The sequence below is a fragment of the Prosopis cineraria genome, unplaced genomic scaffold (genome assembly GCF_029017545.1).
Source record: "Prosopis cineraria cultivar Desert tree isolate PC_DT_omini unplaced genomic scaffold, ASM2901754v1 PC1, whole genome shotgun sequence".
Taxonomy (NCBI): domain Eukaryota; kingdom Viridiplantae; phylum Streptophyta; class Magnoliopsida; order Fabales; family Fabaceae; genus Prosopis; species Prosopis cineraria.
Genome location: NW_026555332.1, coordinates 5,218,868 through 5,237,410, shown reverse-complemented (window position 1 = coordinate 5,237,410; position 18,543 = coordinate 5,218,868). Strand labels below are relative to the sequence as shown.

The window sequence follows — 18,543 nt, the reverse complement described above, 5'->3', positions numbered from 1 at the left end:
GTACTGTCGCAGATCAACATAACTAAACAATTAAACATAAACTTATTTATCATTAATATACATACATATATCAATGATGTAGTATCACAAATCAACAACATAAAAAATACATAATTATTTGCCTAAAATGAATCAGACATAATCTGTAAAAAATTTGATATTACAAAGAGATGTGAAGATAGTGAAAATCTGATGATAGATAATAAATTCTAGCCTAGTCTTTTGCTTCCAGCAATAAAGAGTTATCTTCTATGTCTAATGTCATCTTCATAGTCTTCTTAAAAAAAAACAGAGAAGTAGAGAGAAAAAAAGCTCTACGATAAAGAAAGGCACCAACAATTTTATATGTAGAGGAAAAAAAAGGAATAATTCATTTAGTTAAGGATTAGTTACAATAGATATATTGTATTTTAATAATAAATTTAATCTGGGGATAAAAAAGTAAGTTATATTTAATTGATTTTATGAATGGGCTATATTTTAAAATAATTAAAAATCTCATCCATAATTTATAGGAGCTGTATTTTTTAAAACCATTGAGCTAATTTTCTCTACATTAAACATTACAAAATTAAATCAGATATGGTTTTCTATTTTAGCAGAGCTGCTTTGTCTCCATAGCCGGCAGTAAACTAGACAAACAGCGTGCAAACAGCCTCCCAAAAAATAAGTAAAATAAATAAATAAAAATAAAAATTGGTTTTATACCATAATGTGAAGTATCACATTCCTTTATTCTAGATTTAATCAAGTAGACTAATGCTTGCGCTTATATGCCTCACATTGGTGTTTTGATTTTTCGACGAGCTTCATGTTGGTATTATGACGAATGATTGTAATCTAAAAAAATGTATAAAGGATTTAGGGAAAAAAGCTATTATTTTCTACTTATGTTAAAACTGAAAGAATGGAATTTGAATATAATTATTTTAAAGTTTTTTTTTTTAAAAAAAAGAGTCATACACTGAATTAAGTTTGATTTGTGAGACAATGACATGACAACAATAATAATAAGCATTATCTCATTAAGTAGTATTGATTATATCTATTATATGATACTATCATATTCTATCATTTATCAAGCTTTGAAATTTGAAAAATATTGTTAATTAAGAGATCTTGATCAATAACTTTCTTAAATGCTTTCTTTGCCATTTCTCTATTTCTTTTAACAAGGTTTAAAATTATTCATATTATTCTCTTCACTGGTGCCTCTTACAATTTGTAAGATAACAATGTTAAATGTTAATTAAATCTTACTCCTTTTGTTAAAAACATAAGATATTTTTAACGGAATTGTATCTCCTAATAAAGTAATTAGTTATCTTTAAAATAACATCATACTTCCATATCCACCTTATTTAATAAAATGTTTCATTTTAAATAAATATAAAGTAATTTATTTATTAAGAGTAATTTGAAAAAACCCATTAATTATACCTTAAAATAATAAAAATATCTTATATTTTTTAATATTTAAATTTTAAAAAAATATTTTATATTTTTGAATGAGGGAGTATGAAATAAAATTAGGATAAAATTAGGAAGTCAGTTGCGGAATAAAATTCAAGTAAATTCTTCCGTAATACTTTTTTAATTTTTTTTCAAATTTATCCTTAAAAATTATAAAATAAAATTTAATGAAAGGAATATTTTGATCTCTAACATTAAAATATACTGTATTTATTTAACGAATAGTCTGACTTTTTAGAAATAATATCAATTATAAACTCATTGGCAAATTAACTTCTTTGAAAGTATACACTTAAAATTAACTTTTAAAAAAATTATCAAAATTAAATCAAACAATCCTAAAACTCGACCTTTTAGCTGTTGGTCGAGTAGACACTTGGCAAATAATAACCTCAAGTTTAAAAGCCTGTCCTCAGTTAGAGATCATGGAAGATACTTAATCACTGATGAGTTTTAAAAAATTTTAAAACTTCAGTTGGATGTAGGAGGGAAAAGATAAAATAATTTTAATAGTTAAAAAAATTAAAATACTCATCATTTATTATTTAAAATTACTACTTATTAATTTTCTTACTTCACTTATTAATTTACTAATATAAGTTACAAATTATTTAAGTTGACATATTACTAATTATATAAGACTTAACATCAGTTGTTCAATCATAAGCAGCAACATCAGTTGTTAAATTGATAAATTTACTTATTAATTTACTAATATAAGTTGTAAATTATAAATTATAATTTAAAAATAATGTTAATAAATTAATAAATAGAGTTAGCAAATTAATAACTAATGTTATTAATTATCTGATAAATATACATAATTTATAAATAATATTAGTTTTTTAAATAAATAAAAGTGGCAAGCTTAAAGCCTGGGGAGAATTACATTAAAATAAAGTCCTATAATGCAATCACAAAAGAAAACCACCAATTAATTGATAGCATTTGTATCTTCCTGCATCAAAATTCTGCATTCATCAGGAATGACCAAAATCAGCCGCATCATCATCTCCCCTTCATTCGCACTCTTTGCTAGGCAATCTACAACTTTCAAAGCTTGTCTCTAGGCGTGATTTAGACTCAATTCCCAATCATCAAAAATCATATTTCTAGTATCAAAAATATTTCTGTATCTGTGTCCATCACCCCTATTGCTCCTTAAAATATTGATAGCTTTAAAGGAATCTGAAAACAATTTCACCTTAATAAATTCGAGAGATTGACAGACTTCCAAACTAGTCTTAAGGGCATGTAGTTTAGTAGTAACCACATTTATGAATTCAAGTTTTTTTTGAAAACCTAAGATCCATTCTCCCTATGAGTTCCTTATCACTCCTCCACAGGCTGCCTCTTGATTTTGTTAAACTAATGCATCTACATCAACTCGGACAAACTCAGGTGGTGGGAGAGCCCAATGTAGCTATGAATCTATAGCATCAAGGAAAATTATGTTCTTGATCGTACTGATGATATTTTCTTCTGTGAGTTGAGCAAAACAGGCATGCAAAATTTCATCGGTAGACATTGAATTCCAACCAAATACTTTTCAGCATCTAATCTTCCACAGAGTCCAACATACTATATCAAATATTTTCACCCATGTCCATTGACTGAATTTACTGTTGGTTGGATTATGATGTGAGTTCCAAGCAGTCCAACCCTGCAAATCACCACAAAAGAAATTTCATGTTAGGTTTAATATTAACACTCCAAACCTCACAGGCTCTAAGATACTCACGAAGTATATGTATAATATTTTCCTTTCTGTTACACTTAAAAGGATAAAAGTGATTGTTAGTAAGCTCTCTCTTAGCTCTTAAAGAATTAGTTAGAAGTCTCATGATAAACTTGCCATAAGTGATATTAGTTAATTAAGAAGTGAAGTAAGAAAATTAATAATTAATAATTTTGAATAATAAGTAAAGGGTATTTTAGTCTTTTCAATGTTGAAATTATTTTGACCTTTTTTCCTTAGATTGAACTAAAGTTTCATAATTTTTTGAAGAAAAAATTGATCTTTTAGTCCTTTAATTTTTAATTCATTTGTAACTCAATTTCTCAACTATGACTCACTGTGACTCAGTCCCTTAACTATGACTCGCTTATGACTCAGTTCCTCAACTTTTGAATCACTTACAAATTAGTCCCTAAACTTTTGTTAATTTTTTTTCATATTAACTTATATCTCACATCAATGAGCAAGAAGAAGGTATTTTAGAATAATATATGAACATTTTTTATCCCTCTTATTTGATAAGAAATTTTTCAAAAAAATTAAAAAATAAGGACTGAATTATAGGTGAATCAAAAGTTGAGGGACTGAATCGCAGCGAGTTATAATTAAGGAACTGAGTCGCGGCGAGTTATAGTTGAGGGACTGAATTACAAGTGAGTTAAAAATTGAAGAATTAAAAGATTTTTTTTTTGAAACTCACCAATAATTAAATCTTTTTTGTAGTCTTTAACTGAAATTTTCCAAAAAAAAGAATTGTCCTTTGTAATTATTATTAATTAATTATTTTTTTAAAAAAGTTGTACCAAAATCAAGAAATGATTAGCACATTTAGGGCGTCACGTGCTCCTGTTATGTGATATAGGATGCTAATTCAATTAAGTTTCTTTTTTTGTGAATGCTAATTCAATTAATTTAATTAGAGAAGTAAAATATATTTTTTATAATCAATCTCTCCTTTTTATTTCAGAGTCAACAAATAACAAAAATTAATGAAATTTATCATTTATGCACAAAATATTAAGTTTGAAAAAGTAGTATTCTTTTATAATAGCTTTTCATATTCAATTATGAAATGATTAATTATAAGTGGAAAAGCAACATGTGAGGGTGTAGAGAAAAGTAGTCCAAGCTTTTCATAGAGTTGAGGTATCCAATAGAAAAATGGCTCCAAATCCGAAAAGCAGAAAGAGACTGGGGACAATGACAAGTAAGATTCATAAAAATATTAATATTAAATTAATATTTTTTTAATATTAACGTTTTTAAATTGAATACTTTTTAAAAAAAATTAATAAAATTTTTTTGAAATATATCAATTATTATTTGATCTTTAAAAATATCATAATTTTTTTTAAAATTTTTAAAAATTTTTTTATTATTAATAAATTTATATAAATTATTAAATTGATCTTGTTAAAAATAAATTATTCACATATTTTATTTAAATATTTATAATTTTTTTTATATTCGTAATAATATAATAGTAATTATGAAATTTAACTTATAAAGTTATGATTTAATATTATATTATTGTAAACATAATAAAAAAATTTATAAATATTTAAACAAAATTTATAAAGCATTTATTTTTAACAAGAATAATTTAATAATTTAAATAAATTTATTAATAATAAAAAAATTTTAAAAAACTTTAAAAAATTATAACATCTTGAAAAATTAAATTATTATTTATATATTTTAAAATAATTTTATAATATTTTTTCATATTTTAATATTAAATTTTTTTATTTGATGTTAAATATTTTTTAATTATTTGACTTGTTATTCTCTGGACTTTGCCCAAATAAAAAAGCAGAAAGAGACAAACGGCAGTGCAGGCATGATGAGATGAACGTTGCCTGCTTTTCTGTATCTGTCTTCCATGTCCTTCCATGCTGCTTCATCGCTTCCACTTAGTGCGCTCTCTCTCTCTCTCTCTCTCATCACTCTCTTTCTTCCCCCTGCTTCTTCACTTCCTTTGGAGGAATTTCTTGCGTCACTGCTCGCTCGGTTGCTTGCTTCCTAGGCGGTTCATTTTTCTATATATGAAGCGGCCATTCTTGTCCAATCTCTCATTGTGTCAGTCATGGCCTTCTCTTCTTGCCTTTCCCATTCTCCGCTTCTAGCATTCAAGGTACGGTTTCTGTGCTTTCCGTTGTTTGATTTGTTCTTTCCGCTTCTAATTTTATTTGCTGGTGTATGAATTTCTTGTTTCCTTCGAGGTTCCCTGGACTTGAGTTCTTTTCCGTTGTTTCGTGGCTCTCGTTTTTTGCATTTTTCCTTGAATCTTCGAACTTCTGTACTCGTTTTAGGATTGAAATTGGCTGTCTGGTAAAGATTTGTATCAGTGAGATTTGTGTGCAGTTTTTGCTTTCAAATTTGGTAGATCTGATGTCGGTGTTTTTGGCATTCTGTGGATCTATATTAGGTGCATCATACTGCCATAGTAGTTTCAAAAGGAGTCTATCATGTAAAATTTGTTTCTCTGTCTCTGTCTCCTTGCCTCTAAGCTCATGCAGTACTGGAAGTAATTGTTTTGTTTTAATCATCATGTTTTGCTACATCAATAATTCATTGTGTAACTGCTTGCTGCGAAGCTTTGCAGTTTATCTGACTTGCAACGATTGGCCTAGTCATTGTCCCTGAAAAGAAGTTTCCTTCTAATGGAAAATAGCCGTCAATCATGTGTTTCGTTCATTATTATTCATAAACAACATAATGAAACATTTCGGGGCTCAAGAAGATTTCTTGCGAATAAGGTTCTATCACTTACTGATTGTTCACTTGTGGCAGACTATAAAACCTTGCAATGGGAGGGGACAAACGTTTCCTTTTCTTGCAAGAAGAAATGATGATGGCCTTTCTAAAGCAGGAATTGTGGGGAATAGGCTTAACTCTAGCAGAGACTGGAGTTTCATAGGAGGATCAAGAGTAACTATTAAACCAAAAGTTGTGAGCACTCTTTATCGAAAAAGTAGCAGAACATATGCTTCATGTAATTCCTTTTTATACTACACATTCTTCTCTGTTTTTATTTTTCCTTCTGATTCAAAGATTCATGCATCTTGTGCTTTTCTAAATAGTTCAAGGGCTTTACTCAAGTTTGTAATGATTTGGTTTTGCACACGCATGCCACTATCATATGTATGCTTTAAATAACAGAAGTTTCAGGCTCTTTTGTAAGTTTTCTTTTTCTTTTCCTTTTGGCTGAAAGTTTTTTTTTTTTAAACTTTTCAGCAGTCAATTTTACCCATGAATTCTGCCCCTGGATTCCCATCAATATAATTTCATTTATTACAAGTTGTCATATCATTAACTTTTTTTTACAAACATCATAAACTGGTTACCAGCAGAACAAAACTGAATCGCAGAATTTTAGGAATAATACAGGGTGGTCTTGAAATATCCAGTATAAGTTGATGTTAATCTCATACATTATGACATTTAACTATAAAAAGACAGCAAACAAATGATTTGGTATATGTGCATAAATTCATTAAATTAGCTTATGCTTGTTACCAATACTTTTGTATCATCACGTCTATGTGAACTCTCAAGGGATTATCATATATTTTTGATTGACACTTTTCCGTTGTATACTTTATGTGTACAATGTGAGGTCAGTTAATGCATGATGTTCGACATTATCACTGTTTTGAATGGCTGTTGCTTTGACCTACTCTGCTTTCTTCTGTCAAGTTTTAGAGATAGATATCCTCATCGTCCCCTCTGCTACGCATCTTTGTGTATAGAAATTTTATGTAGGTGCTGATATTTGCTATCATTACTGTTCTGAATTTTTCCCCTTCTTTTTTTAAATTCAAGCTGCGAAGCCTTAATCACATGGTTTTACATGCTGGGGAATTAGGAATTTGGCTATCTTCTGTGGTTCTTAAGTGTATTATATGCATAATTTCCTACTGTTCTTGCAGCTGAGCTTGTAAAATTGTCACCTAGCTCTTCAATTCAGTTAGTGTTGTAAAATCTAGTGAAAATGTTATTAATTACTCCCTCCTGTCCTAAATGTAGAATCCAGCTGAGGAGTTTGTTTTGGTCCTAAATACAAGACCTCTATCTTCTGTGGTTATTAAGTGTATTATATGCATAATTTCCTACTCTTCTTTCAGCTGAGCTTGTAAAATTGTCACCTAGCTCTTCGATTCAGTTATTGTTGTAAAATGTAGTGAACATGTTATTAATTACTCCCTCCTGTCCTAAATGTAGAATCCAGCTGAGGAGTTTGTTTTGGTCCTAAATACAAGACCTCTATCTTCTGTGGTTATTAAGTGTATTATATGCATAATTTCCTACTCTTCTTTCAGCTGAGCTTGTAAAATTGTCACCTAGCTCTTCGATTCAGTTATTGTTGTAAAATGTAGTGAACATGTTATTAATTACTCCCTCCTGTTCTAAATGTAGAATCCAGCTGAGGAGTTTGTTTTGGTCCTAAATACAAGACCTCTATCTTCTGTGGTTATTAAGTGTATTATATGCATAATTTCCTACTCTTCTTGCAGCTGAGCTTGTAAAATTGTCGCCTAGCTCTTCGATTCAGTTGTTGTTGTAAAATTTAGTGAAAATGTTATTAATTACTCCCTCCTATCCTAAATGTAGAATCCAGTTGAGGAGTTTGTTTTGGTTGTAGATACAAGACCTCAATCTTCTTTAACTCCCAAATTTATTATTTTTCTCCCAAACTAGTTTCCAATGAAAATGATTAGAAGGAGGGATACTTTAGGGAAATCAACACATTTTTCATAAATAACTTAATTAATTTCCTTAATTTTATCTAGCTCCTACATTTAGGACCGGAGGAAGTATTTCATTATACCAAACTGGCGTTCTAATTTATTAACAGATGCAACGCAATGTTTTTAATTTTCATAGTCTCTGTGATCATTTCTTTAATTCTTTTTTGAATAAACTTGAGATGGCCTCTTAGTTCCCTGTTTTCATTCGTCTACCTCTATGTTGCAGGGTTATTTGGCCCTCAACTTGCTAGCAGCGTCTTTACACTGGGAACAGTAGCAGTACTCCCGTTTTACACACTCATGGTTCTTGCTCCAAAATCTGAGATAGTATGTGTTCTTACCGTAACTGAAATTTTCTTAACACGATTTGTCTTGGATTGTTTGGTCCATGGAAAACATCGTTTTACAAGCATAGATAATTGATAACCCTTCTGTTGCCTGTGAACAATGTGGATGCCTAAGTTTAGACTATATACTTCTTAACTTTTCTCTCCGTGGTCCTAAATTGTTGGTTTAGTAAAATTTTAATATTCTTCTTCTGACTGATTCCATGTCAAACAGGGTTAGATTCTATGGCTAAATTATCTAATGTACTTTCCGAAATGCAAAATGCAGACTAAAAGGTCCATGGAGAGTAGCATACCGTACATTGTGCTCGGTGTTTTGTATGCCTATCTACTTTACCTTTCCTGGACCCCTGAGACTGTTCAGCTGATATTTGCAAGCAAATACTTACTACCGGAGGTGTGTGTTCATTCATAAATGAAATTTTGCTTTCCAAAAACAGTTCTATCCAACCGTGTGTTTCTCTTTCTTCTGCCTCTATTTCTGTGTACTTGATGCAGCTTACTAGTATAGGAAAAATGTTCACCAGTGAGATGACCTTAGCCTCTGCCTGGATTCACTTGCTCGCTGTTGATCTTTTTGCTGCAAGGTCCTGCATTCTATTTTCTTTTCCTCCTCCTTGCTTTAAAGATTCGGATCCTCAGTTTCTTACAAAAATTTGATGGTTACAATTTTAAAGGAGATTGACATAATGTATAACATACACTCCAGTGGTAGAATTCATTTCAATGGACTCCACAACGTGAGTCCCCACAAAAAGCGTATCTATTTCTCTCTGAAATTAACTTAGTCACTTTTTGAATGGATTGGAAATATCTAACACTGGCTTTACGTTCCTTCACATCCCTTAGGAATCGATCTGATACTGTAAATATTGGTGATGAATTCAGGCAGGTGTTTCATGATGGGCTGGAGAATCAAATTGAGACTAGGCATTCAGTGTCTCTTTGCCTTTTCTTTTGCCCGATTGGGATTCTTACACACATTATCACCAAAGGATTGGCCAGAACTACAAGGAAAAAGGAGCATCACCACTAGAATGCAGCTGCTCATGTAAGACCAAACAAGTACTGCTTTGAAAGTTGAAGCTGTTAGGATTGGATTTCAAGATTTAAAAATTCCCTTGCAAGTTTTCCTTGATGATTGATTATTCTATTTTAAGTGTATTTATAACTCTTGTTGAGAGAATATCAATTAGAAAATGTTAAAAGTAATTTAGATCTACTCTTGAAAGTAATTTTAACCTGAAACAATCATTTAGTTCTATTCTTCTTATATATATGGCTGCATAGTTTACCCTTGGATTTTTAAATTGCTGGTTAAACTTTTATTCAATCTTTTTATTGACCACTTCGATGAGTTTCAATGTGCATATACTTGTCGTGGATACCAATCCATAGAACCAGATACTATTTGACATTCAAATAATTTCAATGATTTTGGCACCAGCATAAAGTGATTATTCATTTGCATCGAAAAATTTAAATAAAATTTCCGTGATGTCGTGATAATCACAAGTACAAAATAACTTTTAAACTGGGACAACTGTCAACTAGGATTGAGCACATAATAAATCCTTCAGCACATTACAAGGGACTATAAGATATGAATGATCCTGTACAACATATAATAATGACTTCAGTCTCCTCAAAGATCAGATCAATCATCAAGAACTTAACGAATCCTTTGCCAATCCAACAAGCCCTGCAGTGGAAGTCTCCAGAATGGTTGATAACACAATTCTTAGCAGTCTAGGACTATGAAAGGATGTAACGGCTGCTCAGCAACGGGCGCCACAAAATGAAATTGTTGGTGACAAAGTACAACTCTAAAGATATCAAAAGGCTTCAGGCTTGAGGTCAACAGTTCATCATGTCTGTGAGTACAAAAAATTAACCTGCCAAAAGAAAAGAGCATACTTAATACTGCGAGCGGATTCTTATATTTGGTACAAGAAAATGAAACTGTCAAGGCAAATTAAGGATTCCATCCATTCTTCAAAATCACGACATTTCCTCAGCATCTCCAAATGCCGCTTTTCACCTGAATAGAACGCATCGTTTTGAGCCCGAAATTTGTCTGTTGCTTTAATTGTCAAGATCATCCGATCGTTTTTTCTCTCTCTTTTTTAAAAGAACTATTTTCATCTTCTTTCTTCAAATTCCATCTTCATTTTACCAGCTTCGTTATACAGTGGCTTCTTCCTAGTCTAAGCTCCCAAAATCAAAATCCAATGAGTTCTGCAATGCTCATGCAGCAACATCAAATGATCATATGCATTAGTGTTTTTTTATTGCCGCAAGTGTTTTTTAATTGGAGGCAATATTGTTTAAAGCATTGTTAGACATTAAATATGAGCATATCAACAAAAATTTGAATCTTAATTCATCACATTATTAAGAGCTAGCCCTTTATGTTAGACTCAACCTTCATTAGTTCATGTGCATTAGTGTTTTAAAATGAAGAGAGACTTCGATTTAACTTGTAAATCATGTTTATGCTGTATTATATCTTTCTCTGTGGCTGTTGTAATACCAACTTCTGCTACTATCTTGCAGCTTCTAGAATGTATGTTAACAAACACCTTCCTTGTCGCCTTCTACTCCTCCTTTTCCTTCTCTATCTTTCTCATCAGCCATGCAGCTCTCAACTTAAATCATGTAAATTGGCTTGATCGTCAACCCATAGGTTTTTCTGGTTTGGAATGGTCTCATACTGAATTAACCAGTTCATCAACGGTTCACTAAACTGCCAGATCGAACATCCTTCTGGACCAGCAACATGGCTGGTCCAATCTGGTTCACCAGTTGAACTAGTTGGTTTGGTTTTTATTCCTTGGTTATAACATACTCATGCTCAAATCAAAAGTTTCTGTCAACACGATGTTTCCAGCTATAGACTGAAATGCTTCCAGCACGACAAATAATGAACCATTATGAAGTAAACAAATAGAAGAGATAGATCCAATATTGGAGATGAAAACTTGAGAGGAGAAATATACGCACATCAAGTGGGTAATGGAGACATCTGAATTGGGTCCAATGATTCTCCATTTGATAAATCTGACTTTGGTAAAGAATCTTTTTTACCGCGCTCTACAGCAGTTGCTTCATATATCCCTACATAATATAATTACAACTACAATGAATTGTTTATATCAACTAAACAACAGAACTGAATCACATAAAAATGGGCTGAAAAATTTCAATTACAACTATTTCACTTATATTAAGATGAGTTTTAACAAGCATATCCACTTTCAGAACTTGCAAAATTGATGGTGAAGCTATGCAATACGAAGGCAAGATTTACTGCTTAGTGTTCAACAACTCATACCTTATTTCTGTATACATAGCTAACAAATCTTGTTCTCAAGAGTGATAAAAGGGATGATGCAAGCTCCTCTCCTTTATCCCAGATTATAAGACAACTTTGAAGGTATTTTGTTACTCGAAAATATAAGACAATTTGAAAAAAATAAAGTTTCATTAATGATGTTTTTTTCAATATTACCTTTGAAGTGGAGAGAGAATTGAAATGATATTATAGTATAATGATTAAGTGTACAGGGGCTTCTTTGAAAGTTTATAAATTTGTTTTGAAAAAGAAAATTTGTAGTGTCATTATTGTGTTTTTTTGGTATGCATAATTTTGTTTCAAATTGTCTTAAAATTTGGGATGGGAAGAGTAATTAAAAATGATAGCCATTGATAACTTTGAGTTTTATCCTAACAGTCCCTGAAAAGGGATCCTACAGAAGGAGAGCACAAAATCTACTTTCATTACCATTGTGCTAAAGGATATAGATCTATTAGCATGAATAATATGCTTCCATGTTTACTTTAGTTTACTTCATCTTAAATTTAAAATTTTAGGGTTTAGTTTATTTTAAGATTAGATTTATCTTTTATTGAATAAAGAATATCTCATCTCTTAGAATTGTACATTCTCACTTTCACACTAGGGCTAAGATTTGAGCTCCAGAAATAAGCCCTAAGACTATTCATTTGTATTCACTTTTGCCGACTGAAAATTAGACAGACTACTCTGCCGTTCCTATCTCTCTCTCAATTATCTCTATTTTCTCTCTCTTTCTTTCAAATTCTCCCTCCTCTTTCTGTCTCCTGAAATTCCATTAGCACTAAATTAACCAGCTATTGACAACTAACAGGCACTAATTTTTCCCAATAAACAATCAATTTATCTTAGTGTTTCCCTAGAGTAAAAACTAAAAAGTCATGTCTTGTAGAGCAAATTAATCCCAACGCTGAGAAGATTATAGTTATAACTAAAATAACAGTGTCCTTTTAAGCTAAATTGTAATTTAAGCTAGAAACCACAAGAAAATATTTTTTGGTGATTCGGGGGAAAAAAAAAATAGCGGGGGTTGTGCAACTAAAATGAGTTTAAAAAAAAAGGAAAAGAAAACAACTATGGGTAGTAGTTACATGTTAATCATTAATAAGCCAAACAATTGGATGTTCTTATACGAAAAATTCCAATTATTATTGGATGTCGCACTTCAGTAGTCTTTGACTCTTTTACCACATCCTTACTGGCTAGTTGAATTGAAAATCTACAAACCCCCCCACCAAAAAAAAAAAGAATCATATATCATAGACAAGGCACAACATACAATTAACAAACTGTTCAGCTCCAGGTACAATCCGGGAACTATAAAAATTTCGGCAATGACATTTAACAGAAATAAGTGCAGGGCATACCAAAGCCAAGAATCAAGCAGCAAATCATGAAGCCGAAAAGGGAAAAGTCCATCTTGTAGACAATCTCCATCACAATGATACATGCAACAGCTACCATTAAATGCCTTGGCGTGGAGAAAACCATGTGCAATCTACAAATCAAAAGTAAAATAAAATGACAGACTATCAACCAGCTTCAGAACTGTCAAAAGTCCTCTTTGAAAATGAAATCTCAAGATTTTTTTTTAATTAAAAAGAGCTTTTATTAAGAAGAGAAAAGAGTACTTTTAACTTGGAGGGACTCGGATATACAAATGATATCTCAATATCTTATTTACATCATAAACAAACTTCAACCACCACTTAAATCTTAACCAGATCAAACTTTCGTGACTTTGGCTATAACCAAAATTGCTTTGGGCATGCATAATCTCAGAAACAATATAGTGAAAAGTACATGGGCATGGACTCTAAATTCATAAAAACTGAGAAATAAATCCAGCTTTCCAATTAGGATGAAGAAAAAATTACTATTTGATGAAGGAAAATTAATCATCATGCAGAACCTTGTCTGATTGTCAGAACAGCAAGAGGTAAATAATTATGAATATGCAAATAAACCATCCTTTTACTCACTTAAATATTATTATGACAAGACTATCATAGCATACCTCTCCTCTGCAATACTGTCAGCATAGAATATCAATATATTTCCGAAAAGAATAGTGCTAAGAAAGGCCCAAGTTGAGAACGGCAATCTTCCACTGCTGCCAGAAGGTGATCCCTGAAGAACTCCAAGGGGAGGAAGGAAAGGAAGAGGAGTTAGAGAAATCATCAAATGTCAATCAAACTAAATATGTGCGTGCGTGTAGAGAGAGAGGGGGTTGTGAACATTCCACAAAGCATGAATTAACAAGGGATTGGGAATAGCATTGTAGAACTCACTATGATGATGTCCCACATGGCAATAGGAAACATGAAACACGTCGCAGATGCAATAGTTAAAGCATGCAGTCGCCTCTTAAGTTGATTCTGAAGACACAAGATGTTCAGAGTCAAAACTAAGATACATACAAAGCAACTAACACCAAAGAAGTACACAGCTGTTTTCAGTCATTGTTATTACCTTGATTGAAACACGCCTTGCAATCACCCTTCTTAGTGCTGACAAAATTCCAGCAAAGATGGGAACCAACATATCCTTCAGCCCTAAACTTTGTTCAGTCTGAGCCTCAGAATCATCTCTATCTTCCCATGGTAATTTACAGTTAAGTTTGAATAACATGGATATGAAAAATGCATGAAACACATGACAAATGTGAAAAGGAATAAACAGAAGAAAAGATATTTGAAAGGTCAGACACTTTAGGCATGAGAAAAGAACTCAGCATGTATAAGGATATAGAACGGAGAATATGTTGACGTGGCCCACCCTTCTGACAACAGGTAAAATGATGCCAACATTGCAACTAGGCCACCTATCTGGTTAGAAATAAGAAAATTTTATCTCATTAGAGAAGGAATTATCTTTCAAACACACTAATTAGACATAACAGAAGACAAATTACATCTGCCAACAACAGGTAAAAAGAACTCAACTTTGCAATTAGGCAATCTATCTGGTTGGAAATAAGAAATTTTCATCTTATTAGAAAATAAATAATCTTACAAAGACATGAATCAGTCAAAACAATGGCTGAAAATTATCATAAATGCAAAACTAATGCTACAACTTGACGCAGCTTTCTTTATGTTATTTGAAAAATAAATAATCAACAACAACCATATTTACATCCATAACCATGATGTTTTGAAGTACAAGATAAAAACCAGATTTCCACTGGCCACAGTAAAACAATCAATGAATGGCAAGGAAGGATTGGAACATCTAAAGATACGATAATTATTTAATTTACTTGGAGCACATGGTATTATTTATTTGAATATGGTAAAAAAACAAGTGTTACCTTTTTCCACAAATGACTTCTCCTACCATACAACACAGCAGACAATACTCCAAGGATAGCACCAGAATACTCAGCCAATATTGCTCTATTTGATAAAGATGGAAAAAGGCAAAATACACATATATTCAGTACACAGTCAAATATGAGCTCAAAGCACAATTAAAGAAGATATCTATATAATTATGGTCAGATCAGGTTATGTTTCCGGTGATAAATAACATAAATTGTGCTTGTCATATGACTAATAGGATATTGGGGCTCAAAATGCCTGAGCTCTTGGCAAAGTATCATGTGACTCGAAATAACGATTTAGTAAATTGAATTTTTCCCAAAAACTCTATTGTGTTAAAACTTGACACTTATATATGAGCTCAAAATATAGGTACTACACAAACCATCAATCACTTTACAATGTGTTTCAACTAAACCATGTCCACTGTGTTCAAATTTTCCCGCAAAATGAAACCATTTATCAAGAGTCTAGATAGTTAGTTATGCTTCTATGAACATCCTACAAACTGAAACATGTCACTTTTGAAGATGATATTGCACACTAAGAATAAAATGCATAGCAATATTATAGCAATTTAAATAACAAGATCAAGCACCTGAAACATTAAATTATCATATGATAATTATTTTCAAGCATATCAAAACCAACCTAACTGGTCCACATGACTTTAGTCCCTTTCCCCATAAGATCAGATACAACGCTGTTATACCACCATTTATTACAGATGGCACAACCTGTAAAACAACAGGAAGTAAATAAGGAACAACGGTATGATAAAAATACTTGTCTCCTTTATTACCCAAAAAAAAATCTTGTCTCTAATACTTTTCAAATATTCTCCGCAGGAAATAAAAATTTAATTTACCTGCGTATTAGAAAGTGGCCTACCCTTCCAAGGCTTTTGCAAAATCAAAAAGAAGATGGATGATGGAGCCAGGCAAGCAAATAGAAAAAGAACAACTGAAGCTCCAGTCTGAGATATGTAGCGGTACATGGAGTATATTGACCATATTCTCAGGAAATTTGCAATGATATGGATCATCTGCAGCGGTGTGTGCCTCCATGAAAAATAATATATCATCAGCATAACGAGAATGAACGAAGTTATGAAACTTCAAACCTTCCCATAGAAGCTAGGTTAACAAATAAAAGATGAAAATCAAAGCATACAGCCCAGAAGCCAAGTAATGTGCAAGGTACGGTACTAAAGTAACAGCTAACTGAGTCCTTGAAATGGCTTGGACTGATCCAAAAAGGGACCCAATGACCGCAAAATGTACTTGAAAATCCAAACTGAAACTCTATGATATGAACTACAAGGATACCAAAGAAACTTGTTCAATATCAAATACATTTAAAAACACCAATATAACAAACAGATAAAAGCCCATTGGCCATACCAGTCTCAATTGAAACTAGGCTAACACTCGAGAGAAGTTGACAGCTTTAAATTATAAAAACAGCTTCAGAAACTAAATCAGCTACAGCAACTAAGATCTTTTAAGATTTTTGTTCACCACCTTTAAATACAAAGCGAAGTCCATACAACAACTAAAATGCCGTGCACCAAAGAATAACTGATGAAACAGAACTATACCCAAAATTCATCACACTGCTTCACGTTCAAAACCAAAATTCATCACACAAGAAAGTATTCTGTGTTTTTTCCCCTTTTGTTACCTGAAATGAGGAGGAGATCCTCGATCATCCGAGTGTTGGTTTGGAGACATCATTTTGGGAAACACTAGAAATTGAGCCGATGTCTATGAACACGGCGTAGCATACATGCGAAAGTAGTAAACACTAAACAAAATCAAAAAATTAATCCGTTGTAAGACTCCATGACGGGACAGATCGTGTCTTCAATCAGGCCTTGCCTCTCCGTTCAAACTCAGGTTGCGAAGGTTCAGACTTCTTCACCAGTCTGGTCTGAAGTTTCAGCGTTCAGTTTTTTTTTTTTTTTTGTGCAACGCAGCGTTCAGACATCCATCTTTTTATTTATTTATTTATTTACTTATTGTTGGTAGAATTCAGGCATCCATCTCCCTGTGAAATGTGAATTATCAGTTCAGTTCCATTGTTCCAGTACGAGAAGAAAACAGAGCCTATCAACAAATGGGCCCTACGAAAAAAAGTATCATGGGCTTATATTGGGCTCTTTCAGTCACTTGTCCTGGGCTACGTTAATTTATGTGATAATCGCATCAGATTTCTTATTTTTTTTTACATGAAGAAAATGAGAACATTTGATTATTTATTTGAGATAATGACAATAAAGTCTCAAAACTAAAAATTTATGGCAGTTAAATCTCCAAAGAGATTTTATAAAAAAATAAATTATAAATATTGATTGAAACACTTGAAAATAGGAACTCCAACTATAAAATGAGAGTTATATTTAAAATTTAAATGTATCATTTGTAATTGTAACTCCTAGATTTGTGACTATATGAATCAATAATTACAACTGATTTTTTAAATTTTTTAGAACTTAACTATCATAAATTTATTGTTTTATGACTTTATTATCATTCTCTTTATTTATTTACCTTATCATTTGTTTAGTAACACTGTTAAGTCATGTCATCAATTTAAGAAGTGATATACAAACTCTAGAAATTATAACCAAGAACTTTGCTACAGTTTGAATAGGGATAAAATTGAAAAATTTTAAACTATAGGGATCTATTTAAAAAATAATATAAAGCATGAGGACTAATTCATTAGTATTTCAATAATAAAAATATACTAATTTGTTTGACTCTTTTGGCTTATGATAAAGTTGTCCACCACAACCATAACTTGCATTAGTTTATTTTACAATTTTAATGCAGGTTTTTTTTGTGATCAACAAAATCAGCAATATAATATAAATTAAAATAAATATAAGATATTTTATCAAAAATAAATAAATATAAGATATATAGCAACTGAAAACATTTGTAAATGACATTTGTAAGTGATTTTTTATTTGCCCTTCTATACGAATGAGACAAGCTTAATAGTTTGACTTTGAAGTATGCGGATCCAACTTACAGCTAGATGTTACTATTTGATAAAAGCATTGACACTGGTGAAGAAGGGAAGACACTGGTGGAAGAAAAAGGGTAAGCATGCTATTATGGATGAAAAAGGTTAACAAAGATGAAAGGAAAGGAGTATTGATGAAAAAATAAGCCTGAAGATTTAGTCGATCCACATCTTAAATCAAGACATGGGGATGGGTTTAACAATATGCAACCTATCAACAATGGCGATGTTGTTCCCTTTCATAGGAGGTGTTTCTCGACGAGCCATATGTATTTTGAGCCTAAAGAATCAGGTCCAGTAAATTGGGCATTTGCTCTGCCTTTATTATGGAATTGGCCACTACTAAAAGGGCAACAATTGCAAGTTTGTGCAATGCATTTTGCCAAAATTCGCCAGATGCTCCTATCGTTGGTTCTCCAAGTAGGTTTGAGGGGTTCGAACACAATGATCCTCAAAGCTGATGTTATGGGAAAGTGATCCTCAAGCCAAAGGCCTGTTTGTTTCTATCTGCAAGAAAGAAAAA

General features: G+C 31.7%; 2 protein-coding genes across 2 annotated transcripts; one reads left to right on the top strand and one right to left on the bottom strand.

The window, feature by feature from the left end:
• Window positions 1-5,065: 5,065 nt before the first annotated feature.
• Window positions 5,066-9,521, top strand: LOC129315557 (protein ABA DEFICIENT 4, chloroplastic-like). The gene is made up of 6 exons (XM_054959352.1): window positions 5,066-5,345; window positions 6,005-6,206; window positions 8,189-8,289; window positions 8,578-8,706; window positions 8,808-8,896; window positions 9,198-9,521. The coding sequence occupies exons 1-6, from the start codon at window positions 5,298-5,300 to the stop codon at window positions 9,343-9,345; spliced, it is 717 nt and encodes a 238-aa protein (XP_054815327.1). The 5' UTR covers window positions 5,066-5,297; the 3' UTR covers window positions 9,346-9,521.
• A 223-nt stretch (window positions 9,522-9,744) lies between these two features.
• LOC129315549 (uncharacterized) lies at window positions 9,745-16,961 on the bottom strand. The gene is made up of 11 exons (XM_054959340.1): window positions 16,671-16,961; window positions 15,856-16,048; window positions 15,639-15,724; window positions 14,978-15,062; window positions 14,414-14,492; window positions 14,137-14,267; window positions 13,956-14,042; window positions 13,682-13,794; window positions 13,032-13,162; window positions 11,313-11,426; window positions 9,745-10,204 (listed from the first exon to the last, which is right to left on the bottom strand). The coding sequence occupies exons 1-10, from the start codon at window positions 16,721-16,723 to the stop codon at window positions 11,314-11,316; spliced, it is 1,071 nt and encodes a 356-aa protein (XP_054815315.1). The 5' UTR covers window positions 16,724-16,961; the 3' UTR covers window positions 9,745-10,204; window position 11,313.
• Between the last annotated feature and the right edge of the window lie 1,582 nt (window positions 16,962-18,543).

Excerpts from the sequence above, each read along its gene's own strand:
- LOC129315557 (XM_054959352.1), top strand. The coding sequence starts at position 5,298 with ATGGCCTTCTCTTCTTGCCTTTCCCATTCTCCGCTTCTAGCATTCAAG. Across the intron at positions 6,207-8,188 it reads TAGCAGAACATATGCTTCAT|GGTTATTTGGCCCTCAACTT; the intron begins GTAATTCCTTTT and ends TCTATGTTGCAG. Across the intron at positions 8,897-9,197 it reads GTTGATCTTTTTGCTGCAAG|GCAGGTGTTTCATGATGGGC; the intron begins GTCCTGCATTCT and ends TGATGAATTCAG.
- LOC129315549 (XM_054959340.1), bottom strand. The coding sequence starts at position 16,723 with ATGATGTCTCCAAACCAACACTCGGATGATCGAGGATCTCCTCCTCAT. Across the intron at positions 15,063-15,638 it reads AAGTCATGTGGACCAGTTAG|AGCAATATTGGCTGAGTATT; the intron begins GTTGGTTTTGAT and ends TTTATCAAATAG. Across the intron at positions 13,795-13,955 it reads CCATGTGGGACATCATCATA|GGATCACCTTCTGGCAGCAG; the intron begins GTGAGTTCTACA and ends GGAGTTCTTCAG.